General features: G+C 40.2%; 1 protein-coding gene across 1 annotated transcript in view; it reads left to right on the top strand.

Moving 5' to 3' along the window:
* Positions 1-19,000, top strand: part of LOC311111368 (mucin-5B-like) — a gene marked incomplete at both ends in the record, with an annotated part of 46,882 nt that overhangs the window by 18,509 nt on the left and 9,373 nt on the right. The window contains 7 exons of the mRNA XM_084154085.1: positions 14,392-14,653; positions 14,938-15,019; positions 17,107-17,323; positions 17,425-17,550; positions 17,976-18,093; positions 18,192-18,330; positions 18,880-18,990. Coding sequence (XP_084010211.1) covers positions 14,392-14,653; positions 14,938-15,019; positions 17,107-17,323; positions 17,425-17,550; positions 17,976-18,093; positions 18,192-18,330; positions 18,880-18,990 — 1,055 coding nt within the window. The remainder of the gene's footprint in view (positions 1-14,391; positions 14,654-14,937; positions 15,020-17,106; positions 17,324-17,424; positions 17,551-17,975; positions 18,094-18,191; positions 18,331-18,879; positions 18,991-19,000) is intronic.

Here is a 19,000-nt window from a genome sequence, read left to right as displayed (position 1 = left end):
TGTAAGTAGGAAAACCTGCAAAATCGGCAGTGTATCAAATACTTGTTCTCTCCACTGTACATATATACACATACACATACCCACATACAGTGGGGGAAAAAAGTATTTAGTCAGCCACCAATTGTGCAAGTTCTCCCACTTAAAAAGATGAGAGAGGCCTGTAATTTTCATCATAGGTACACGTCAACTATGACAGACAAAATGAGAAAAGAAAATCCAGAAAATCACATTGTAGGATTTTTAATGAATTTATTTGCAAATTATGGTGGAAAATAAGTATTTGGTCAATAACAAAAGTTTCTCAATACTTTGTTATATACCCTTTGTTGGCAATGACACAGTGGGGAGAACAAGTATTTGATACACTGCCGATTTTGCAGGTTTTCCTACTTACAAAGCATGTAGAGGTCTGTAATTTTTATCACACAGCCAGGGAAACTAAGGAGTGGCTCCGTAAGAAGCATCTCAAGGTCCTGGAGTGGCCTAGCCAGTCTCCAGACCTGAACCCAATAGAAAATCTTTGGAGGGAGCTGAAAGTCCGTATTGCCTAGCGACAGCCCCGAAACCTGAAGGATCTGGAGAAGGTCTGTATGGAGGAGTGGGCCAAAATCCCTGCTGCAGTGTGTGCAAACCTGGTCAAGACCTACAGGAAACGTATGATCTCTATAATTGCAAACAAAGGTTTCTGTACCAAAGTTCTGCTTTTCTGATGTATCAAATACTTATGTCATGCAATACAATGCAAATGAATTACTTAAAAATCATACAATGTGATTTTCTGGATTTTTGTTTTAGATTCCGTCTCTCACAGTTGAAGTGTACCTATGATAAAAATTACAGACCTCTACATGCTTTGTAAGTAGGAAAACCTGCAAAATCGGCAGTGTATCAAATACTTGTTCTCCCCACTGTATATATATATATATATATATATATATATATATATATATATATGTGTATGTATGTATGTATGTATGTATATATCTATATATGTATATACAGTGGGGGAAAAAGTATTTAGTCAGCCACCAATTGTGCAAGTTCTCCCACTTAAAAAGATGAGAGAGGCCTGTAATAAAATAAAAATCCAGAAAATCACATTGTAGGATTTTTTATGAATTTATTTGCAAATTATGGTGGAAAATAAGTATTTTGTCAATAGCAAAAGTTTCTCAATACTTTGTTATATACCCTTTGTTGGCAATGACACAGGTCAAACGTTTTCTGTAAGTCTTCACAAGGTTTTCACACACTGTTGCTGGTATTTTTGCCCATTCCTCCATGCAGATCTCCTCTAAAGCAGTTATGTTTTGGGGCTGTCGCTGGGCAATACGGACTTTCAGCTCCCCCCAAAGATTTTCTATTGGGTTCAGATCTGGAGACTGGCTAGGCCACTCTAGGACCTTGAGATGCTTCTTACGGAGCCACTCCTTAGTTGCCCTGGCTGTGTGTTTCGGGTCGTTGTCATGCTGGAAGACCCAGCCACGACCCATCTTCAATGCTCTTACTGAGGGAAGGAGGTTGTTGGCCAAGATCTCGCGATACATGGCCCCATCCATCCTCCCCTCAATACGGTGAAGTCGTCCTGTCCCCTTTGCAGAAAAGCATCCCCAAAGAATGATGTTTCCACCTCCATGCTTCACGGTTGGGATGGTGTTCTTGGGGTTGTACTCATCCTTCTTCTTCCTCCAAACACGGCGAGTGGAGTTTAGACCAAAAAGTTATATTTTTGTCTAATCAGACCACATGACCTTCTCCCATTCCTCCTCTGGATCATCCAGATGGTCATTGGCAAACTTCAGACGGGCCTGGACATGCGCTGGCTTGAGCAGGGGGACCTTGCGTGCGCTGCAGGATTTTAATCCATGACGGCGTAGTGTGTTACTAATGGTTTTCTTTGAGACTGTGGTCCCAGCTCTCTTCAGGTCATTGACCAGGTCCTGCCGTGTAGTTCTGGGCTGATCCCTCACCTTCCTCATGATCATTGATGCCCCACGAGGTGAGATCTTGCATGGAGCCCCAGACCGAGGGTGATTGACCGTCATCTTGAACTTCTTCCATTTTCTAATAATTGCGCCAACAGTTGTTGCCTTCTCACCAAGCTGCTTGCCTATTGTCCTGTAGCCCATCCCAGCCTTGTGCAGGTCTACAATGTTATCCCTGATGTCCTTACACAGCTCTCTGGTCTTGGCCATTGTGGAGAGGTTGGAGTCTGTTTGATTGAGTGTGTGGACAGGTGTCTTTTATACAGGTAATGAGCTCAAACAGGTGCAGTTAATACAGGTAATGAGTGGAGAACAGGAGGGCTTCTTAAAGAAAAACTTACAGGTCTGTGAGAGCCGGAATTCGTACTGGTTGGTAGGTGATCAAATACTTATGTCATGCAATAAAATGCAAATTAATTACTTAAAAATCATACAATGTGATTTTCTGGATTTTTGTTTTAGATTCTGTCTCTCACAGTTGAAGTGTACCTATGATAAAAATTACAGACCTCTACATGATTTGTAAGTAGGAAAACCTGCAAAATCGGCAGTGTATCAAATACTTGTTCTCCCCACTGTATATATATATATATATATATATATATATATATATATATATATATATATACATACAGTATTTGCGGGAAAAAATGAAATACAAATAAAAAAAATATTTAAAAAAATTGATTAAACCACAAAGACCAGGGAGGTTTTCCAATGCCACGCAAAGAAGGGCACCTATTGGTAGATGGGTAAAAAACTAAACAAGCAGACAATGAAAATTTAAATTTTTGTCATTTAGCAGACGCTCTTATCCAGAGCGACTTACAGTTAGTGAGTGCATACAATTTTCATACTGCCCCCCCCATGGGAATCAAACCCACAACCCTGGCGTTGCAAGCACCATAATCTAACAACTGAGCTACAGGAGGCCCCAAATAGCCCTTTGATCATGGTGAAGTTATTAATTACACTTTGGATGGTGTATCAATACACCCAGTCACTACAAAGATACAGGCGTTATTCCTAACTCAGTTGCCGGAGAGGAAGGAAACTGCTGAGGGATTTCACCATGAGGCCAATTGTGACTTTAAAACAGTTACAACGTTTAATAGCTGTGATAGGGAAAAAATGAGGATCAATCAACAACATTGTAGTTACTCCACAATACTAACCTAATTGACAGAGTGAAAGGAAGGTAGCCTGTACAGAATAAAAATATTCCAAAACATGCATCCTGTTTGCAACAAGGCACTAAAGTAATACCGCTAAAAAAATGGCTAAGCAATGCACTTTCTGTCCTGAATACAAAGTGCAATGTTTGGGGCAAATCCAATACAACACGTTACTGAGTAGCATAGCGGTGGCTGAACCATATTATGGGTATGCTTGTAATTGTCAAGGACTGAGGAGTTTTTCAGGATAAAAAATAAACGGGATGGAGCTAAGCACAGTCAAAATCCTAGAGGAAAACCTGGTTCAGTCTGCTGGGAGATGAATTCACCTTTCAGCAGGACAATAACCTAAAACACAAGGCCAAATCTATGCTGGAGTTGCTTACCAAGAAGATAGTGAATGTTCCTGAGTGGCCAAGTTACAGTTTTGACTTAAATCTACTTGAATATCTATGGCAATACCTGAAAATGGTTTTCTAGCAATGATAAACAACCAATTTGATAGAGGTGGAAGAATTTTGAAAAGAAAAATGAGCAAATGTTGCACAATCCAGGTGTGGAAAGCTCTTAGAGACTTACCCAAAAAGACTCACAGCTGTAATCGCTGCCAAATGTGATTCTAACATGTATTGACTCAGGGGGTTGAATTGACACTGTGTTAACAAACCTCCAAACGAGCTTCAACACCATACAACACTCCTTCTGTAGCCTCCAACTGCTCTTAAACACTAGTAAAACTAAATGCATGCTCTTCAACCGAACACTGCTTGCACCCGCCCACCCGACTAGAATCACTACTCTCGGCGGATCTGACCTAGAGTATGTGGACAACTACAAATACCTAGGTGTCTGGTTAGACTGTAAACTCTCCTTCCAGACTCACATTAAGCATCTCCAATAAAAAGTTAGATCTAGAATCGGCTTCCTATTTCGCAACAAAGCCTCTTTTCACTCATGCTGCCAAACATGCCCTCGTAAAACTGACTATCCTACCGATCCTTGACTTCGGAGATGTCATTTACAAAATAGCCTCCAACACTCTACTCAGCAAATTGGATGTAGTCTATCACAGTGCCATCCGTTTTGTCACCAAAGCCCCATATACTACCCACCACTGTGACCTGTACGCTCTCGTTGGCTGGCCCTCACTACATATTCGTCGCCAAACCCACTGGCTCCAGGTCATCTATAAGTCACTGCTAGGCAAATCCCCGTCTTATCTTAGCTCACTGGTCACCATAGCAACACCCACCTGTAGTATGCGCTCCAGCAGGTATATCTCACTGGTCATCCCCAAAGCCAACACCTCCTTTGGCCGCCATTCCTTCCAGTTCTCTGCTGCCAATGACTGGAACGAACTGCAAAAATCTCTGAAGCTGGAGACTCTTATCTCCCTCACTAACTTTATGCATCAGTTGTCAGAGCAGCTTACCGATCACTGCACCTGTACACAGCCATTCTGAAATTAGCCCACCCAACTACCTCATCCCCATATTGTTATTTATTTTGCTAATTTGCACCCCAGTATCTCTATTTGCACTTCATATTTTGCACATCTATCATTCCAGTGTTAATACGAAACTGTAACTATTGCCTTACCTCTGTAACTTACTACATTCGCACACACTGTATATATATTTTCTGTTGTATTTTTGACTTTATGTTTTGTTTACCCCATATGTAACTCTGTGTTGTTGTTTTTATCGCACTGCTTTGCTTTATCTTGGCCAGGTCGCAGTTGTAAATGAGAACTGGCTTACCTGGTTAAATATAGGTAAAAAATAAATAAAAAAAGTCAAGATATATTAGTGTTTTATTTGTAATGTTTCTAAATTGCACACATTTCAAACCACAATAATTTGTTTTCCGTGTTCAACACAAACTACAATGTCCTATGTCAAACATCACTTGGTTGAAGGAGTTTATCATTGTTTGCTAATACTGTAACCTGATGTTGTCCCATTTGAGCTTGAGAGAGAAAATCCCAGCATGATGCAAATTCAACATATCAAGATAGAAATGGGTTCATATTTGACGCTCTATTTACAACATTAGACTGTTGTTGTACCGTACGTACGTAAATGCAGCCACATACACTTGAGGCAAAGAGGTTTTGACCCTCGTTACCTGAGGTCTCAGCCACATGACCATTGCCCTGACTTCTAGATTGCTCCAGGGGTGGGGGGTGAGATCTGTCTGTTGGTCGGTCTATCTGTCTGTCCATTTGTTACAACCTAGGTACATGTTATACTTTTAAAGCTAATGCTAGACTGTAGTTTTGGGTAAAGTGGTTGTATGCTAATATTAGCGTGAGAAAGACTAGCAGGTTTTTTTGAGGGCTTACCAATGTGTAACTTGGATGGCACCAATGAGTTGCAAATATTTGCAGAAGGGCTGACAAATATTGAGGTATGGATACCCAGCAGGGACTGTGTAATTGCATACGCAAGCAGAAGTATATGTTAAGTTCCTGTGTTTCACCACATAAGGTCTTTCCGTCCAGATCTTTATCCACAAATCTGAGTCACTGCTTCCTGACACTCCCTGCGGGCAGCCAAAATAAACACTTATTTTGGAAGCATCATAACATCACACCAAATGTACAGTATGTAGTTACCACACTTTGTTTAGTTATGGTTACATATCGTTTTGTCTGCTTGGTTACAATAAAGACACAGACTAACGCCCAGGTTTGTCTGGCTCTCAGTGACACGCAATGTACGCTGACAATCTCCTCCCAGAAAGAGATCCCCACTCCCCCCATGTAGTTCTAACCACAGACCTATGGGTTCTAACTGTAAAATGAAAAGTTCTGTGTGCAAAATATCAAAATATGTGGAGAGAGGGGCACATTGCTGATCAGGGTTTTCACTTAGAAAATGTTGTATTAGGCTGAATTTATACTCCCCTAGACATACTCAGTAGAGGCTTTGTGACATCACCATGCACCACACAGAGGGCTAGGTACAGAGATTTGGTGCATGCCGTAGGTTAAAGCTTTAAGTACTGGTGTCTTGCTACGGTGAACGTTTGTTGGAGTATAAACCCAGCCTTAGCTAGACATCATCTTCACTGGTATGGGCTTTGCATTTCCCCCTTGGACTAAATAGCCTTGTCACATATATGGACTGAGACATTTACAAATCAGGAAGGAGGAAGTGATGGTAATTTTTGGTAGGTATTGTTTGATGCATATATATTTCCTTCTTTTAAATGGAGTTGGGGATTATAAATCATTCACAAACCTATAGTTTATGGTTTAAAGAAATAAATACTTATCGCTCTGACGTTGCACCTTTACTTTTTCTGGGATTTTGCATCTTTGGGACCTTGTCTAAGTTACCAATGTTGTTTTTGACTTGAATAAGTCTAAAATAACATATACAGAGACATAAAAAACATTGAATCCCATGCAGTTATGTATGTACAGTCGTGGTCAAAAGTTTTGAGAGTAATACAAATACTAATTTTCACAAAGTCTGCTGCCTCAGATTTGATGATGGCAATTTGCATATACTCCAGAATTTCATGAAGAGTGATCAGATGAATTGCAATTAATTGCAAAGTCCCTCTTTGCCATGAAAATGAACTTAATTCCAAAAAAACATTTCCACTGCATTTCAGCCCTGCCACAAAAGGACCAGCTGTCATCATGTCAGTGATTCTCTCGTTAACACAGGTGAGAGCGTTGACGAGGACAAGGCTGGAGATCACTCTGTCATTCTGATTGAGTTAGAATAACAGACTGGAAGCTTTAAAAGGAGGGTGGTGCTTGAAATCATTGTTCTTCCTCTGTTAACCATGGTTACCTGCAAGGAAACACGTGCCGTCATCATTGCTTTGCACAAAAAGGGCTTCACAGGCAAGGATATTGCTGCTAGTAAGATTGCACCTAAATCAACAATTTATCGGATCATCAAGAACTTCAAGGAGAGAGGTTCAATTGTTGTGAAGAAGGCGTCAGGGCACCCAAGAAAGTCCAGCAAGCGCCAGGACCGTCTCCTAAAGTTGATTCAGCTGCGGGATCAGGGCACCACCAGTGCAGAGCTTGCTCAGGAATAGCAGCAGGCAGGTGTGAGTGCATCTGCACGCACAGTGAGGTGAATACTTTTGGAGGATGGCCTGGTGTCAAGAAGGGCAGCAAAGAAGCCACTTCTCTCCAGGAAAAACATCAGGGACAGACTGATATTTTGCAAAAGGTACAGGGATTGGACTGCTGAGGACTGGGGTAAAGTCATCCCCTTTCCGATTGTTTGGGGCATACGGAAAACACCTTGTCCGGAGAAGACAAGGTGAGCGCTACCATCAGTCCTGTGTCATGCCAACAGTAAAGCATCCTGAGACCATTCATGTGTGGGGTTGCTTCTCAGCCGAGGGAGTGGGCTCACTCACAATTTTTCCTAAGAACACAGCCATGAATAAAGAATGGTACCAACACATCCTCCGAGAACAGTTTGGTGATGACCAATGCCTTTTCCAGCATGATGAAGCACCTTGCCATTAGGCAAAAGTGATAACTAAGTGGCTCAGGGAACAAAACATCGACATTTTGGGTCCATGGCGAGGAAACTCCCCAGACCTTAATCCCATTGAGAACTTGTGGCCGATCCTCAAGAGGGGGGTGGACAAACAAAAACCCACAAATTCTGACAAACTCCAAGCATTGAGTATGCAAGAATGGGCTGCCGTCAGTCAGGATGTGGCCCAGAAGTTAATTGACAGCATGCCAGGGCGGATTGCAGAGGTCTTGAAAAAGAGGGTCAACACTGCAAATATTGACTCTTTGCATAAACTTAATGTAATTGTCAATAAAAGCCTTTGACACTTATGGAATGCTTGTAATTATACTTCGGACAAAAATATCTCATAACACTGAAGCAGCGAACTTTGTGAAGACCAATACTTGTTGTCATTCTCAAAACTTTTGACCACGACTGTACACTCCCCATATTTATTTGGACAGTGAAGCTAAAAGGTTTAGCCGTATACTCCAGCATTTTGGATTTGAGATCAAATGTTTTATATGAGGCGACAGTACAGAATGTCAACATTTATCACCACTATAAGTGAATTTATCAAAATTCTTACAACACCTTCTAATGGGGGGACTAGATACATAAAGTGCTTTCATTTCTAAACGGTAAAACAGATACAATATGTATGAAAATACCCTCAAATAAAAGGTGACATTCTACTGTCGCCTCATTTAAAACATTTCATCTCAGGTCCAAAATGCTGGAGTCTAGAGGCAAACTAAACACTTTAGCTTCACTGTCCAAATAAATACGAACAAAGTGGGGTGTATGAATAGCAGGATTGATTGCAGGATTGATTTAATAGCTAAGTCCCTGTGAGACTGCCAAAGTGATACTCCTTTGCGCTGCACTTGATCAATTGTTGTTCTGATATCACTCATGCCTAAATGTAAGGCCTGCTGACCTCTCAGGGAGGTCCCTCATCTAATGATTAGTTTCAAATCATTCTATCAAATCAATGACATCAAATACAGCTTTATTACTTTTTAAATGGGCGTATATTCATGAGTGCCGGGATCCAGATCCTGTTCTTGAAAGCGTAATGCTGACTTATTTTGGCAGTGCAACCATTATTATGACCAGCCTACATATAAGTATAAGGAGTGGCAGTGAATGAAGTGGGAATGACCAATCAATGGCACATTTTTCAGGTGATTAATGAACTGTGGGATGATTAGATTGCCACACCTTTAATCCTTAGCCTACAATTTCCGCTTGCCCACAGAAATTGAATTAACATAATAAAAAAATACCCATCAAAATCCTTTTAAGTGAAGAGCTTAGGGCGTCAGTGCAGAGTCCCAATTTCTCTTGTCTTATATGGCTAGATGGGCTGACATTTCTTCCTATTGGTTAAATTGATTTTTTTATATAATTTTAAGATGAATTGAAAGCTACAATACAGTACATACAGCAAGACATAAAGCAAGATAGGCTTTATTAAAGGGTAAATTCAGGATTTTACAACTTGTTGTTAGATGATTCCTCATCCTAAAAGTAGTCTGTGGGCCAGGAGAAACTGTAATTCGTTCTCTAGACAGCCATTATAAATGTCAGCTAACTTTAGCCACTTGTGCGCAGTTGTCAAAATGTCAAGTTCAAATAAACTGAAATAAACTTCATATTTGGTTTGATGTTACTAAAAGGTGAATAATTCATTTTTTAAAACATGCACATGTCAAGGACATCACGCTGCTTGATTAGCGAGTGCCACTTCCTCCTAATTTGGCTCACACCGAGGCTCAAACCCAGGACCTCTGCCTTGCTATCACGCGTGACTGCCCTCCTATTTGACCGAGGTCTGGTATTTTTGTTGCTTCCTCTGACCCAACTACCTTTGATGTATGGTATATGTACAGTACTGGATATCTGTACCAATGACCCAACATTATTATTAAGTTCATTATTGACCATAGGGATATACGGCATAGAGCACTCTGGTTGCTGTGTCCAGGTGTGAATGGCCCTTTGGTGTCTATTCTAGTGTGTAGTCTCCATAGCATAGCTCTGTGGGCAAATTACTAAAACCAATTATTTTGCAACATGTTATGGGAAATTATTCATTATTCTTATTGTGGCGTTAAACATGAATACTGGTATAATATACAAACTGATTTATTTGGTAACACTTTACTTTAAGGTAGGCTACACATATAAGCCACTTATTTGTAGTTTATACAGTGGGGAGAACAAGTATTTGATACACTGCCGATTTTGCAGGTTTTCCTACTTACAAAGCATGTAGTCTGTAATTTTTATCATAGGTACACTTCAACTGTGAGAGACGGAATCTAAAACAAAAATCCAGAAAATCACATTGTATGATTTTTAAGTAATTAATTTGCATTTTATTGCATGACATAAGTATTTGATCACCTACCAACCAGTAAGAATTCCGGCTCTCACAGACCTGTTAGTTTTTCTTTAAGAAGCCCTCCTGTTCTCCACTCATTACCTGTATTAACTGCACCTGTTTGAACTCGTTACCTGTATAAAAGACACCCGTCCACACACTCAATCAAACAGACTCCAACCTCTCCACAATGGCCAAGACCAGAGAGCTGTGTAAGGACATCAGGGATAACATTGTAGACCTGCACAAGGCTGGGATGGGCTACAGGACAATAGGCAAGCAGCTTGGTGAGAAGGCAACAACTGTTGGTGCAATTATTAGAAAATGGAAGAAATTCAAGATGACGGTCAATCACCCTCGGTCTGGGGCTCCATGCAAGATCTCACCTCGTGGGGCATCAATGATCATGAGGAAGGTGAGGGATCAGCCCAGAACTACACGGCAGGACCTGGTCAATGACCTGAAGAGAGCTGGGACCACAGTCTCAAAGAAAACCATTAGTAATACACTACGCCGTCATGGATTAAAATCCTGCAGCGCACGCAAGGTGCCCCTGCTCAAGCCAGCGCATGTCCAGGCCCGTCTGAAGTTTGCCAATGACCATCTGGATGATCCAAAGGAGGAATGGGAGAAGGTCATGTGGTCTGATGAGACAAAAATAGAGCTTTTTGGTCTAAACTCCACTCGCCGTGTTTGGAGGAAGAAGAAGGATGAGTACAACCCCAAGAACACCATTCCAACCGTGAAGCATGGAGGTGGAAACATCATTCTTTGGGGATGCTTTTCTGCAAAGGGGACAGGACGACTGCACCGTATTGAGGGGAGGATGGATGGGGCCATGTATCGCGAGATCTTGGCCAACAACCTCCTTCCCTCAGTAAGAGCATTGAAGATGGGTCGTGGCTGGGTCTTCCAGCATGACAACGACCCGAAACACACAGCCAGGGCAACTAAGGAGTGGCTCTGTAAGAAGCATCTCAAGGTCCTGGAGTGGCCTAGCCAGTCTCCAGACCTGAACCCAATAGAAAATCTTTGGAGGGAGCTGGAAGTCCGTATTGCCCAGCAACAGCCCCGAAACCTGAAGGATCTGGAGAAGGTCTGTATGGAGGAGTGGGCCAAAATCCCTGCTGCAATGTGTGCAAACCTGGTCAAGACCTACAGGAAACGTATGATCTCTGTAATTGCAAACAAAGGTTTCTGTACCAAATATTAAGTTCTGCTTTTCTGATGTATCAAATACTTATGTCATGCAATAAAATGCAAATTAATTACTTAAAAATCATACAATGTGATTTTCTGGATTTTTGTTTTAGATTCCGTCTCTCACAGTTGAAGTATACCTATGATAAAAATGACAGACCTCTACATGCTTTGTAAGTAGGAAAACCTGCAAAATCGGCAGTGTATCAAATACTTGTTCTCCCCACTGTAAGTGTGTATATAAGTAGCTAAAAGGCCTTTATTGTGTCTTATTAGCCATATATTAGGGCTTGTTTAAGTGTTTTCCTATTCAAACATTATAAGTCATCTGTTAGCCATAATAAAGACATTATTATTTAATAAAGAGCAAGTTACACAAGAAACATACTCTTAGTAGCTGTCTCAATATGGAACTAATAAAGACAGTGTGTTATTTGCAGAAATAGCAGCAAGTGCTAATACATAGTTGCCTTTCATATTTAAAGATACTTGCAGAGATATTGTCCAGAAATGACCTCATTGGCGACATCAAATACATATGGAGAGCATCACTATCCAAATTCACATGGAGAACTCAGTTGGTAGAGCATGGCGCTTGCAATGCCAGGGTTGTGGGTTCGATTCCCACGGGGGGCCAGTATGAAAAATGTATGCACTCACTGAAACTGTAAGTCGCTCTGGATAAGAGCGTCTGCTAAATGACTCAAATGTAAATGTAAAATGTACTAGTAGCAAGTGATAATACATGGTGGTCATTCTAATTTAAAGATACTATGGAAAGAAGTTTGGTTGCTAATTGTTATAAGCTATTTATGTACTGTACATGCTTATGAACTACACATTAGTGGCTAATATGTGTACCTAAATATAAAATGTTAACATTTATTTACTTTCAAGGATATAACTGTATGTTTAAATCACAAGATGGTATCAATATCCTTAATAGCCTTGTCAAAGACTATTAATCTTTCTAACCCTTGTGTGAAATTAATGAATAGCTCAGTGACAATTGCATTTTCTAATCTCAAGTCAAGTGATGCTTTTCAACAGGAACACAGCTTTCAACAATACATTATATAATTCACAGTTTTAATTATACAATAGTTTGACTACCCTGTTTGCAAGCTTTTAAATTCTATCAAACTCAACCGTTTGTCTTTTCCAGTGACGAAGACATGGATGTCTCATTGTAGGGTGGGGTATGCAAAATGGGTCAACTGTGAGCACCTATATCTCCTAAATATTTTGGCATTCAGGTCCAAAAAGTTTGTTTCTGACTACTTCTATGATGGGCAAACATGTATAGACATTTTTGTTCAAGTTAGAAGGGGTGCAGTCAAAAAGTTATTGACATCAAATGGAACGACCCTTCTAGAAGAATATTGATATAAGGACATGAGATGGTGGAGCAACATTCCACAGCACCACAGAATCACATTGTGCATTACAACAATACTAATGGCATTTTGAAAACGTTTTGTGTTAATAAATCAATTCATTAGTAATGTAACCAAGGGTTTTCCTTCATATCGAGTCATGAGCAATATTTCCATTGTGTGTAAAAACTTTTTGTGATAAGAGAAACAATACGGAATTGTAGCCTCAGTGTAAGGACAAATAGAGTGAATCAGTAATCACTCTTGTCATAGGAACACACCTGCAGCGTGTTATGTTGGTCTATTGAATGAGTCATAAGAAGATAAACAAAACAAATAAACACAAACACTTTATGACCTGTTTTGGTGTTTGTTCAGTCCATATACAGTATTTTTTATAAATAAATAAAATAAATCCAATAGATAATTAATGTAATAATAATGGTTATGGTCATTGTCAATGACAGTGTCTCCTGAATGATGGGTCTGGGCTATATCCTCCTGGGTTGTGGCTCATCTTAAGACTAGGTTGACACATAGGTTTGGTTTATTTTGATGGTCACGATAAATATTGGAACTTGGTCACAAGGTAAACAAATCTAGGAACCACTTGTTCATTACAACTTTTTCTGTGCAATGAGAAAATGGGGTTTAAACCTCTCATACTGGTATGAGAGGGCCATGAAATCCTTGGGACGGAGCCAACCCTTCTGCCACACCTTCACGTCCAGAAGAACCTAAGACCTTCCCTTCACTCAGGTGGTATAAAGCCAAGATCCAAGCTGAGTACCTTTCTCATACCACCTGTGTTCACAACCCAGAGGATCACCATGGGGACAACACAGACACCCACATGGGTATTAATATGGATGGCACTGGCGATTGGTTTGACTGCCTCTCAAAGTGGTAGGTAGAATCCATGATTTTGTTTTACATGAAACCTTGTATTTAGAGTTGACAGGGCTAAACTGTATGTTACTGTATGTCATAGCGCTCTCACAATAGCTCCAATGTTTATCTAATTGGACAGCCTAACAATGAGGGAAAATTTGCTCAAAGCTCAGTCCTGCCTTTATGTGCCTTTAAGCATGAGTTATGGTTGATGAATAGGTAAATGTAGGATTGGCAAGAGAACTACATAACAGAGCCTGAAATACACAGGATTCCACAATGATTTACAGCAAACGCTTCATGTAACTTATTAATATACACTTTGATTTCAGAGGATACATTAAAGGCCACAGTTAACATCATCCCCTCAATGTCAAGGATACCTGAGATTGCAGGTAAGCTTCATAATACATGTGCTATACAGATGTGTAAGCCCTGAGGATGATGACAGTGATTAACACTGCAGCCATACATATCCACAGACAATGGTGAAAGGACAATAACCATGATGGAGACAGTCATAGCAAGTAGTGCAACAGGTTTTGTGGATTAGCTGTTGTTGCAAAGCAAGAAGTAGCCTAGCTAATTCATTTATTGTTCAAGTTCATAAACTTGATAGAGATTAGAAGTACTTTGAAAGTCTTGGTTTTTTAGTTCATAAGTACTCGTTACACAATTTAAACATGGTGAGTGAGTGAAGACAATCTAGCAATCAACCAATGGACTCCTAGTTAAAAGCAAATCTAGATCCTACGAGGGACAAAAATGGGAAATATATCTGCTCCCTGTAGTCTACTCATTTCTTTCTCTGTATCTAAAGATAAAACCTGCTGAATTTTATTCTATCATAGCTGAATTGGTTGTCGTTTTCCCCAGGAGTGAGTCCTATACATAATGGCCAGGTCTGCAGTACGTGGGGTAACTACCACTTCAAGACCTTTGACGGAGACATCTTTCAGCTCCCCTCCACCTGCAACTATGTTGTGACCTCACTGTGCCATAGCAGCTATGAGGCTTTCAACATCCAGATGAGGAGGCAGGTGGTGGACAACCAGCCCACCATTAGCAAGATCACCATGAAGCTGGATGGCACAGTGGTGGAGCTATCCAAGGGTTCTGTTGTTGTTAATGGGAATAAGTAAGTTCCTCCAGAATGTGTCATGTAGCTGTATTTCTCAATCAGTGCTCAGTGCTCAAGTAGTTGGATGTCATATTGGTCTCCCAGTGGCTTTGACTTAAAAGATGAGACCCCACCTTGTACTGTGTAACTATGCTCAAGCACACATTTACAGTGATAGAGATGAGAATGTTGTTTTAAAACTACCAATTAAAATGTCATAAAATGATGTCAATTGAGCTAATTGAAAATGGGTTGATCTAAGTTCTAGTTGAATCTAATGCTTTGTCTTCCTCTTCCTCCAGTGCCACCTTACCATTCAGCCAGTCTGGTGTTCTCATTGAAGAGACTCCCTCCTACATCAAGATCAAAGCAAAACTGGGATTGGTAGCCATATGGAACCAGGAGGATTCCTTCTTGGTAGTACAACAATTATGCATTTATGAATATTTCTGTTGTGGATGTCAGAGCTAGGTTTTTGCAGTGTGGTCAATGTCTGCATTTGATGGCCTGTGCTGTGGTGGGCACTTGGAATGACTGTGGGCACTTGGAATGACTTTGTTAACAGCAGTTAACATCATCTTAACAACAGTTAAGGTAGTCCTAATCTGTAGTTATTTTAAGGAATAGGTTGTCTCTGCTGTTAATGTTAGTTTTGTTAGAGTCATTAGTCATTTTTGTCGAGTGTTGTGCGGTTATGGAGGTAATCTGTCGCCCTAAAACTTCTAATGATCTGCTATTTCAGGTGGAGATGGACATCAAATTCAGAAACAAGACCTGTGGTCTATGTGGAGATTTTAATGGAGTTCAGCAATTTGATGAGTTCTATAGACATGGTACATTTCACTGACGCTATCAACATATCAACCTTAGCCTATTATTTGGAATACTGTTGGCATTCAACAATAACTGGGTTTATTTTTATGCCAAAGGAATGAAATTGTCCCCTGTCGACTTCGGAAACATCTGGAAATTGGATGGTCCAACTGAAAGCTGTACTGAAAACACACTGCCTTCAAATCAGAAATGCCCCAATGTGGTAGGTTAATCTTCATGGCTTATGATAAAAATAGGGTTATTGGTAAGGCTGCTGTGTACTTAACAACATGTACAGTGGGGTCCAAAACTATTGACTCCCTTGATAAAGATGAGCAAAAATCACTGTATACTGCTACAGTATATTGTATGCTACAGTATACAATTGCTCAGAATTTTTTTTTTCTCTCCAAAAGGCAGGGTTTAAAATTCTTGATAGCCCTATTTTCAATACCTTTCAATTCCTCACCTTGCGAGGATAACAGCACTGAGCTTTTTTCTAAAATGTTTTGTGAGTTGGAGAACACATTGTGAGGGATTTTCGACCATTCCTCCATACAGAATCCTTCCAAATCCTTGATATCCTTTGTCTGTGCTTATGTACTGCCCTCTTCAATTAAAACCACATATTTTCAATAGGTGTCAAGTTCAGGGACTGAGATGGCCAATGCAAAATGTTGATTTTGAGGTCAATTAAGTATTTATTTGTGGCTTTTGATGTGTGCATAGGGTTATTGTCTTGGTGGAAGATCAAAATATCCCCATAACATTAATAATCCACCCCCCAATCCAAGTGCCAATGTCGTTTAGCAAACTCAAGACGTTAACATTTGTTGGATGAAATTAAAATGGAATTCACTGGCCATTCACACCAATGGTGGGTTTGGCGTCGAAATGAGAATGCATGAGCAGAAAAGAACCCCATACTTACTGTAAAATATGATGGTGTATCTTTGATGTTATGGAGTTATTTTGCTTCCACTGGTCCTTTTTTGTGAAGGTCAACGGCATCATGAACTTTACCCAGTACTAGGACCTTTTAGCCAAAAACCTGGTTGCCTCTTCCAGGAAGCTGAAACTTGGCCACAAGTGGGTCATCCAGCAAGACACTAACCCCAAGCACATATCAAAATCCACAAATAAATTATTTATTGGCCACAAAATCAACATTTTGCAATGGCCATCTCAGTCTCGGGATTTGAAACCCATTGAAATCCTGTGGTTTGAATTAAAGAGTACAGTCCATAAGCGCAGACGAAGGATATCAAGGATCTGGATGGATTCTGATGGAGGAATGGTCTAAGATCCCTCCTATTGTGTTCTCCAACTCATAAAACATTTTAGAAAAAGGCTTGTTGCCGTTATCCTCGCAAGGTGAGGTATTGAAATATATTGAAAACAGGGGACTCAATTATTTTGACCGCTACCTTTTTGAGATTGTTTTTTATTACTTGTTAAACAAAATCTCTTTCTCTGAGCAATTGTATTAGTATAAAATAATATATTTTCCCAACTTTTTCTTTGTATACAATATAGCTCAGTATTTGAATAATTTATTTTATACAGTCATTTCTGCTCATCTTTATCAAGGGTGTCAATCATTTCAGACTCCATTGTATTTGACCTAATTATAACATCTCTCTGTTTTTGTTTGATAGAAACCAGTTTGTGAGCAGTTGCTCTCCGGTCCTGCCTTCAGCAGCTGTAAGGACTTGTTGGCCATCGACTCATTTGTTGAGGCCTGTGTTTCTGACCTGTGCAACTGTGATAACAGCACCAAGTCCTTCTGCCTGTGCAACACCATCTCAGAGTATTCCCGCCAGTGTGTTCATGCAGGCGGGAAACCCAAACAATGGAGGACTGAACAGTTCTGCTGTAAGCATGCCGTTACTCTATCAACATTCAAACCGCACATTGGTCAGTTGGTTGATAAAAATGTAACATACTAATATTTTGAAATAACCTTATCTTTGCAGATAAGACATGCCCCTTCAACATGGAGCACCAGGAGTGTGGAAACCCCTGTGTTGACACCTGCTCCAACCCTGAGAGAGGCCAGCTGTGTGAGGAACACTGCTCAGATGGCTGCTTTTGTCCTCCAGGTAGGCAGACATATTTAAACGTTTTCTGCACATCCTCTTCTTCAAAGAGATGTAATAAAAAATGCATTGGGATGTAGCAGACTATATACTGATAGAATGCAAAACAACTGATCCCATATTGTTGACTGGACTATGTTGCCCTACAAAGGCAACTACAAATGTAGTCAAAACTCTTTGATATGTTGTAATGGCCAGATACTGTATATTATCTGATTAATGTGTCATTTCGTTTCCTGACACAAGAACAATCCCGGTGATCAGAATATATCATGGAGTTTCAGAAATTGCTCTCTGTCTAGACAGAAAAATACTTCAAAGTCAGATTTTGCAGTAAAAAGAAAAACGTAGTTACTGCGTTTTGCGTTTGTAGGGAGGTATGTTGGGAGGGAGACACATAATAAACACATGTATGCTCTCACCCAAAGGCACCGTTTTTGATGATGTCAACAAGAATGGTTGTATTGCCTTGAGTCAATGCTCCTGCCTCCACAATGGAAAAACCTACACACCAGGAGAGTCTTTTTCAAGCACTTGTAAAGATTGGTAAGAAACCCAGGCTAAGAATTCTGACTTGAGTCTAAAAGTTGTTCCAGGGGTGACAATTTGTAAGTTCCATTGAATAATTGATATTTTGCCCTTAGCTCCTGTGGTGGTGGTCAGTGGAAGTGTGCGGACAAGGACTGTCCTGGCACCTGCGCTGTGGAGGGAGGATCCCACATCAACACCTATGATGGAAAAGCCTACACCTTCCATGGGGACTGCTCTTATGTTCTGACCAAGGTCAATATGCAGTTTCCTCACCAAAGACCTGTGTGCATCAATCTCATTCACATAAAAAACATGTTAAAACTTGCTAACTTCTTTTGTAGTTAATATGTCTGTATTACAGATTTTTCTCCAGCTTCTTTACTTTTATTCTGACAAATCCAGTTTTTATTATGACAATTAAAATCTAACTATATAGAACAGGGCTCTCCAACTTTATTCCTGGAGTGCTACTGTCCTGTAGGTTTTCACTCAAACCCTAATTTAGCGCACCTCATTCTAATAATTAGCTGGTTGATGAGCTGAATCAGGTTAGTTACAACTGGGGATGGAGCAAAAACCTACAGGAGAGTAGCTCTCCAGGAACATAGTTGGAGAGCCCTGATATAGAACAACACTATTCATCTTGCATCCATATATTTATTTATGAAGAAATATGGGTTCTTCATGTTTACTCTGTCTCTTGTTTTACACTGAGATATTCATTTTTCAGAAAGATTCACAAGGATATTTCCTTTTATTGAGGCAAGTATTTTGTGACAACTTATTCATGTTTTTTTTCAGGACTGTGATGGGATGCAATTCACTGTACTGGGTGATGTGGTGCAGTGTGGGCTTTCTGACAGTGAGACTTGTCTAAAGGTTGTTACCCTGTCCCTCTCAGAAGGAGCCACTGTAAGTATTA

Source organism: Coregonus lavaretus (genome assembly GCF_964263955.1).
Source record: "Coregonus lavaretus genome assembly, chromosome: 37".
NCBI classification, from domain to species: domain Eukaryota; kingdom Metazoa; phylum Chordata; class Actinopteri; order Salmoniformes; family Salmonidae; genus Coregonus; species Coregonus lavaretus.
Note: the sequence above shows the minus strand (reverse complement) of the source record. Positions and strands in the feature narration are given on the sequence as shown.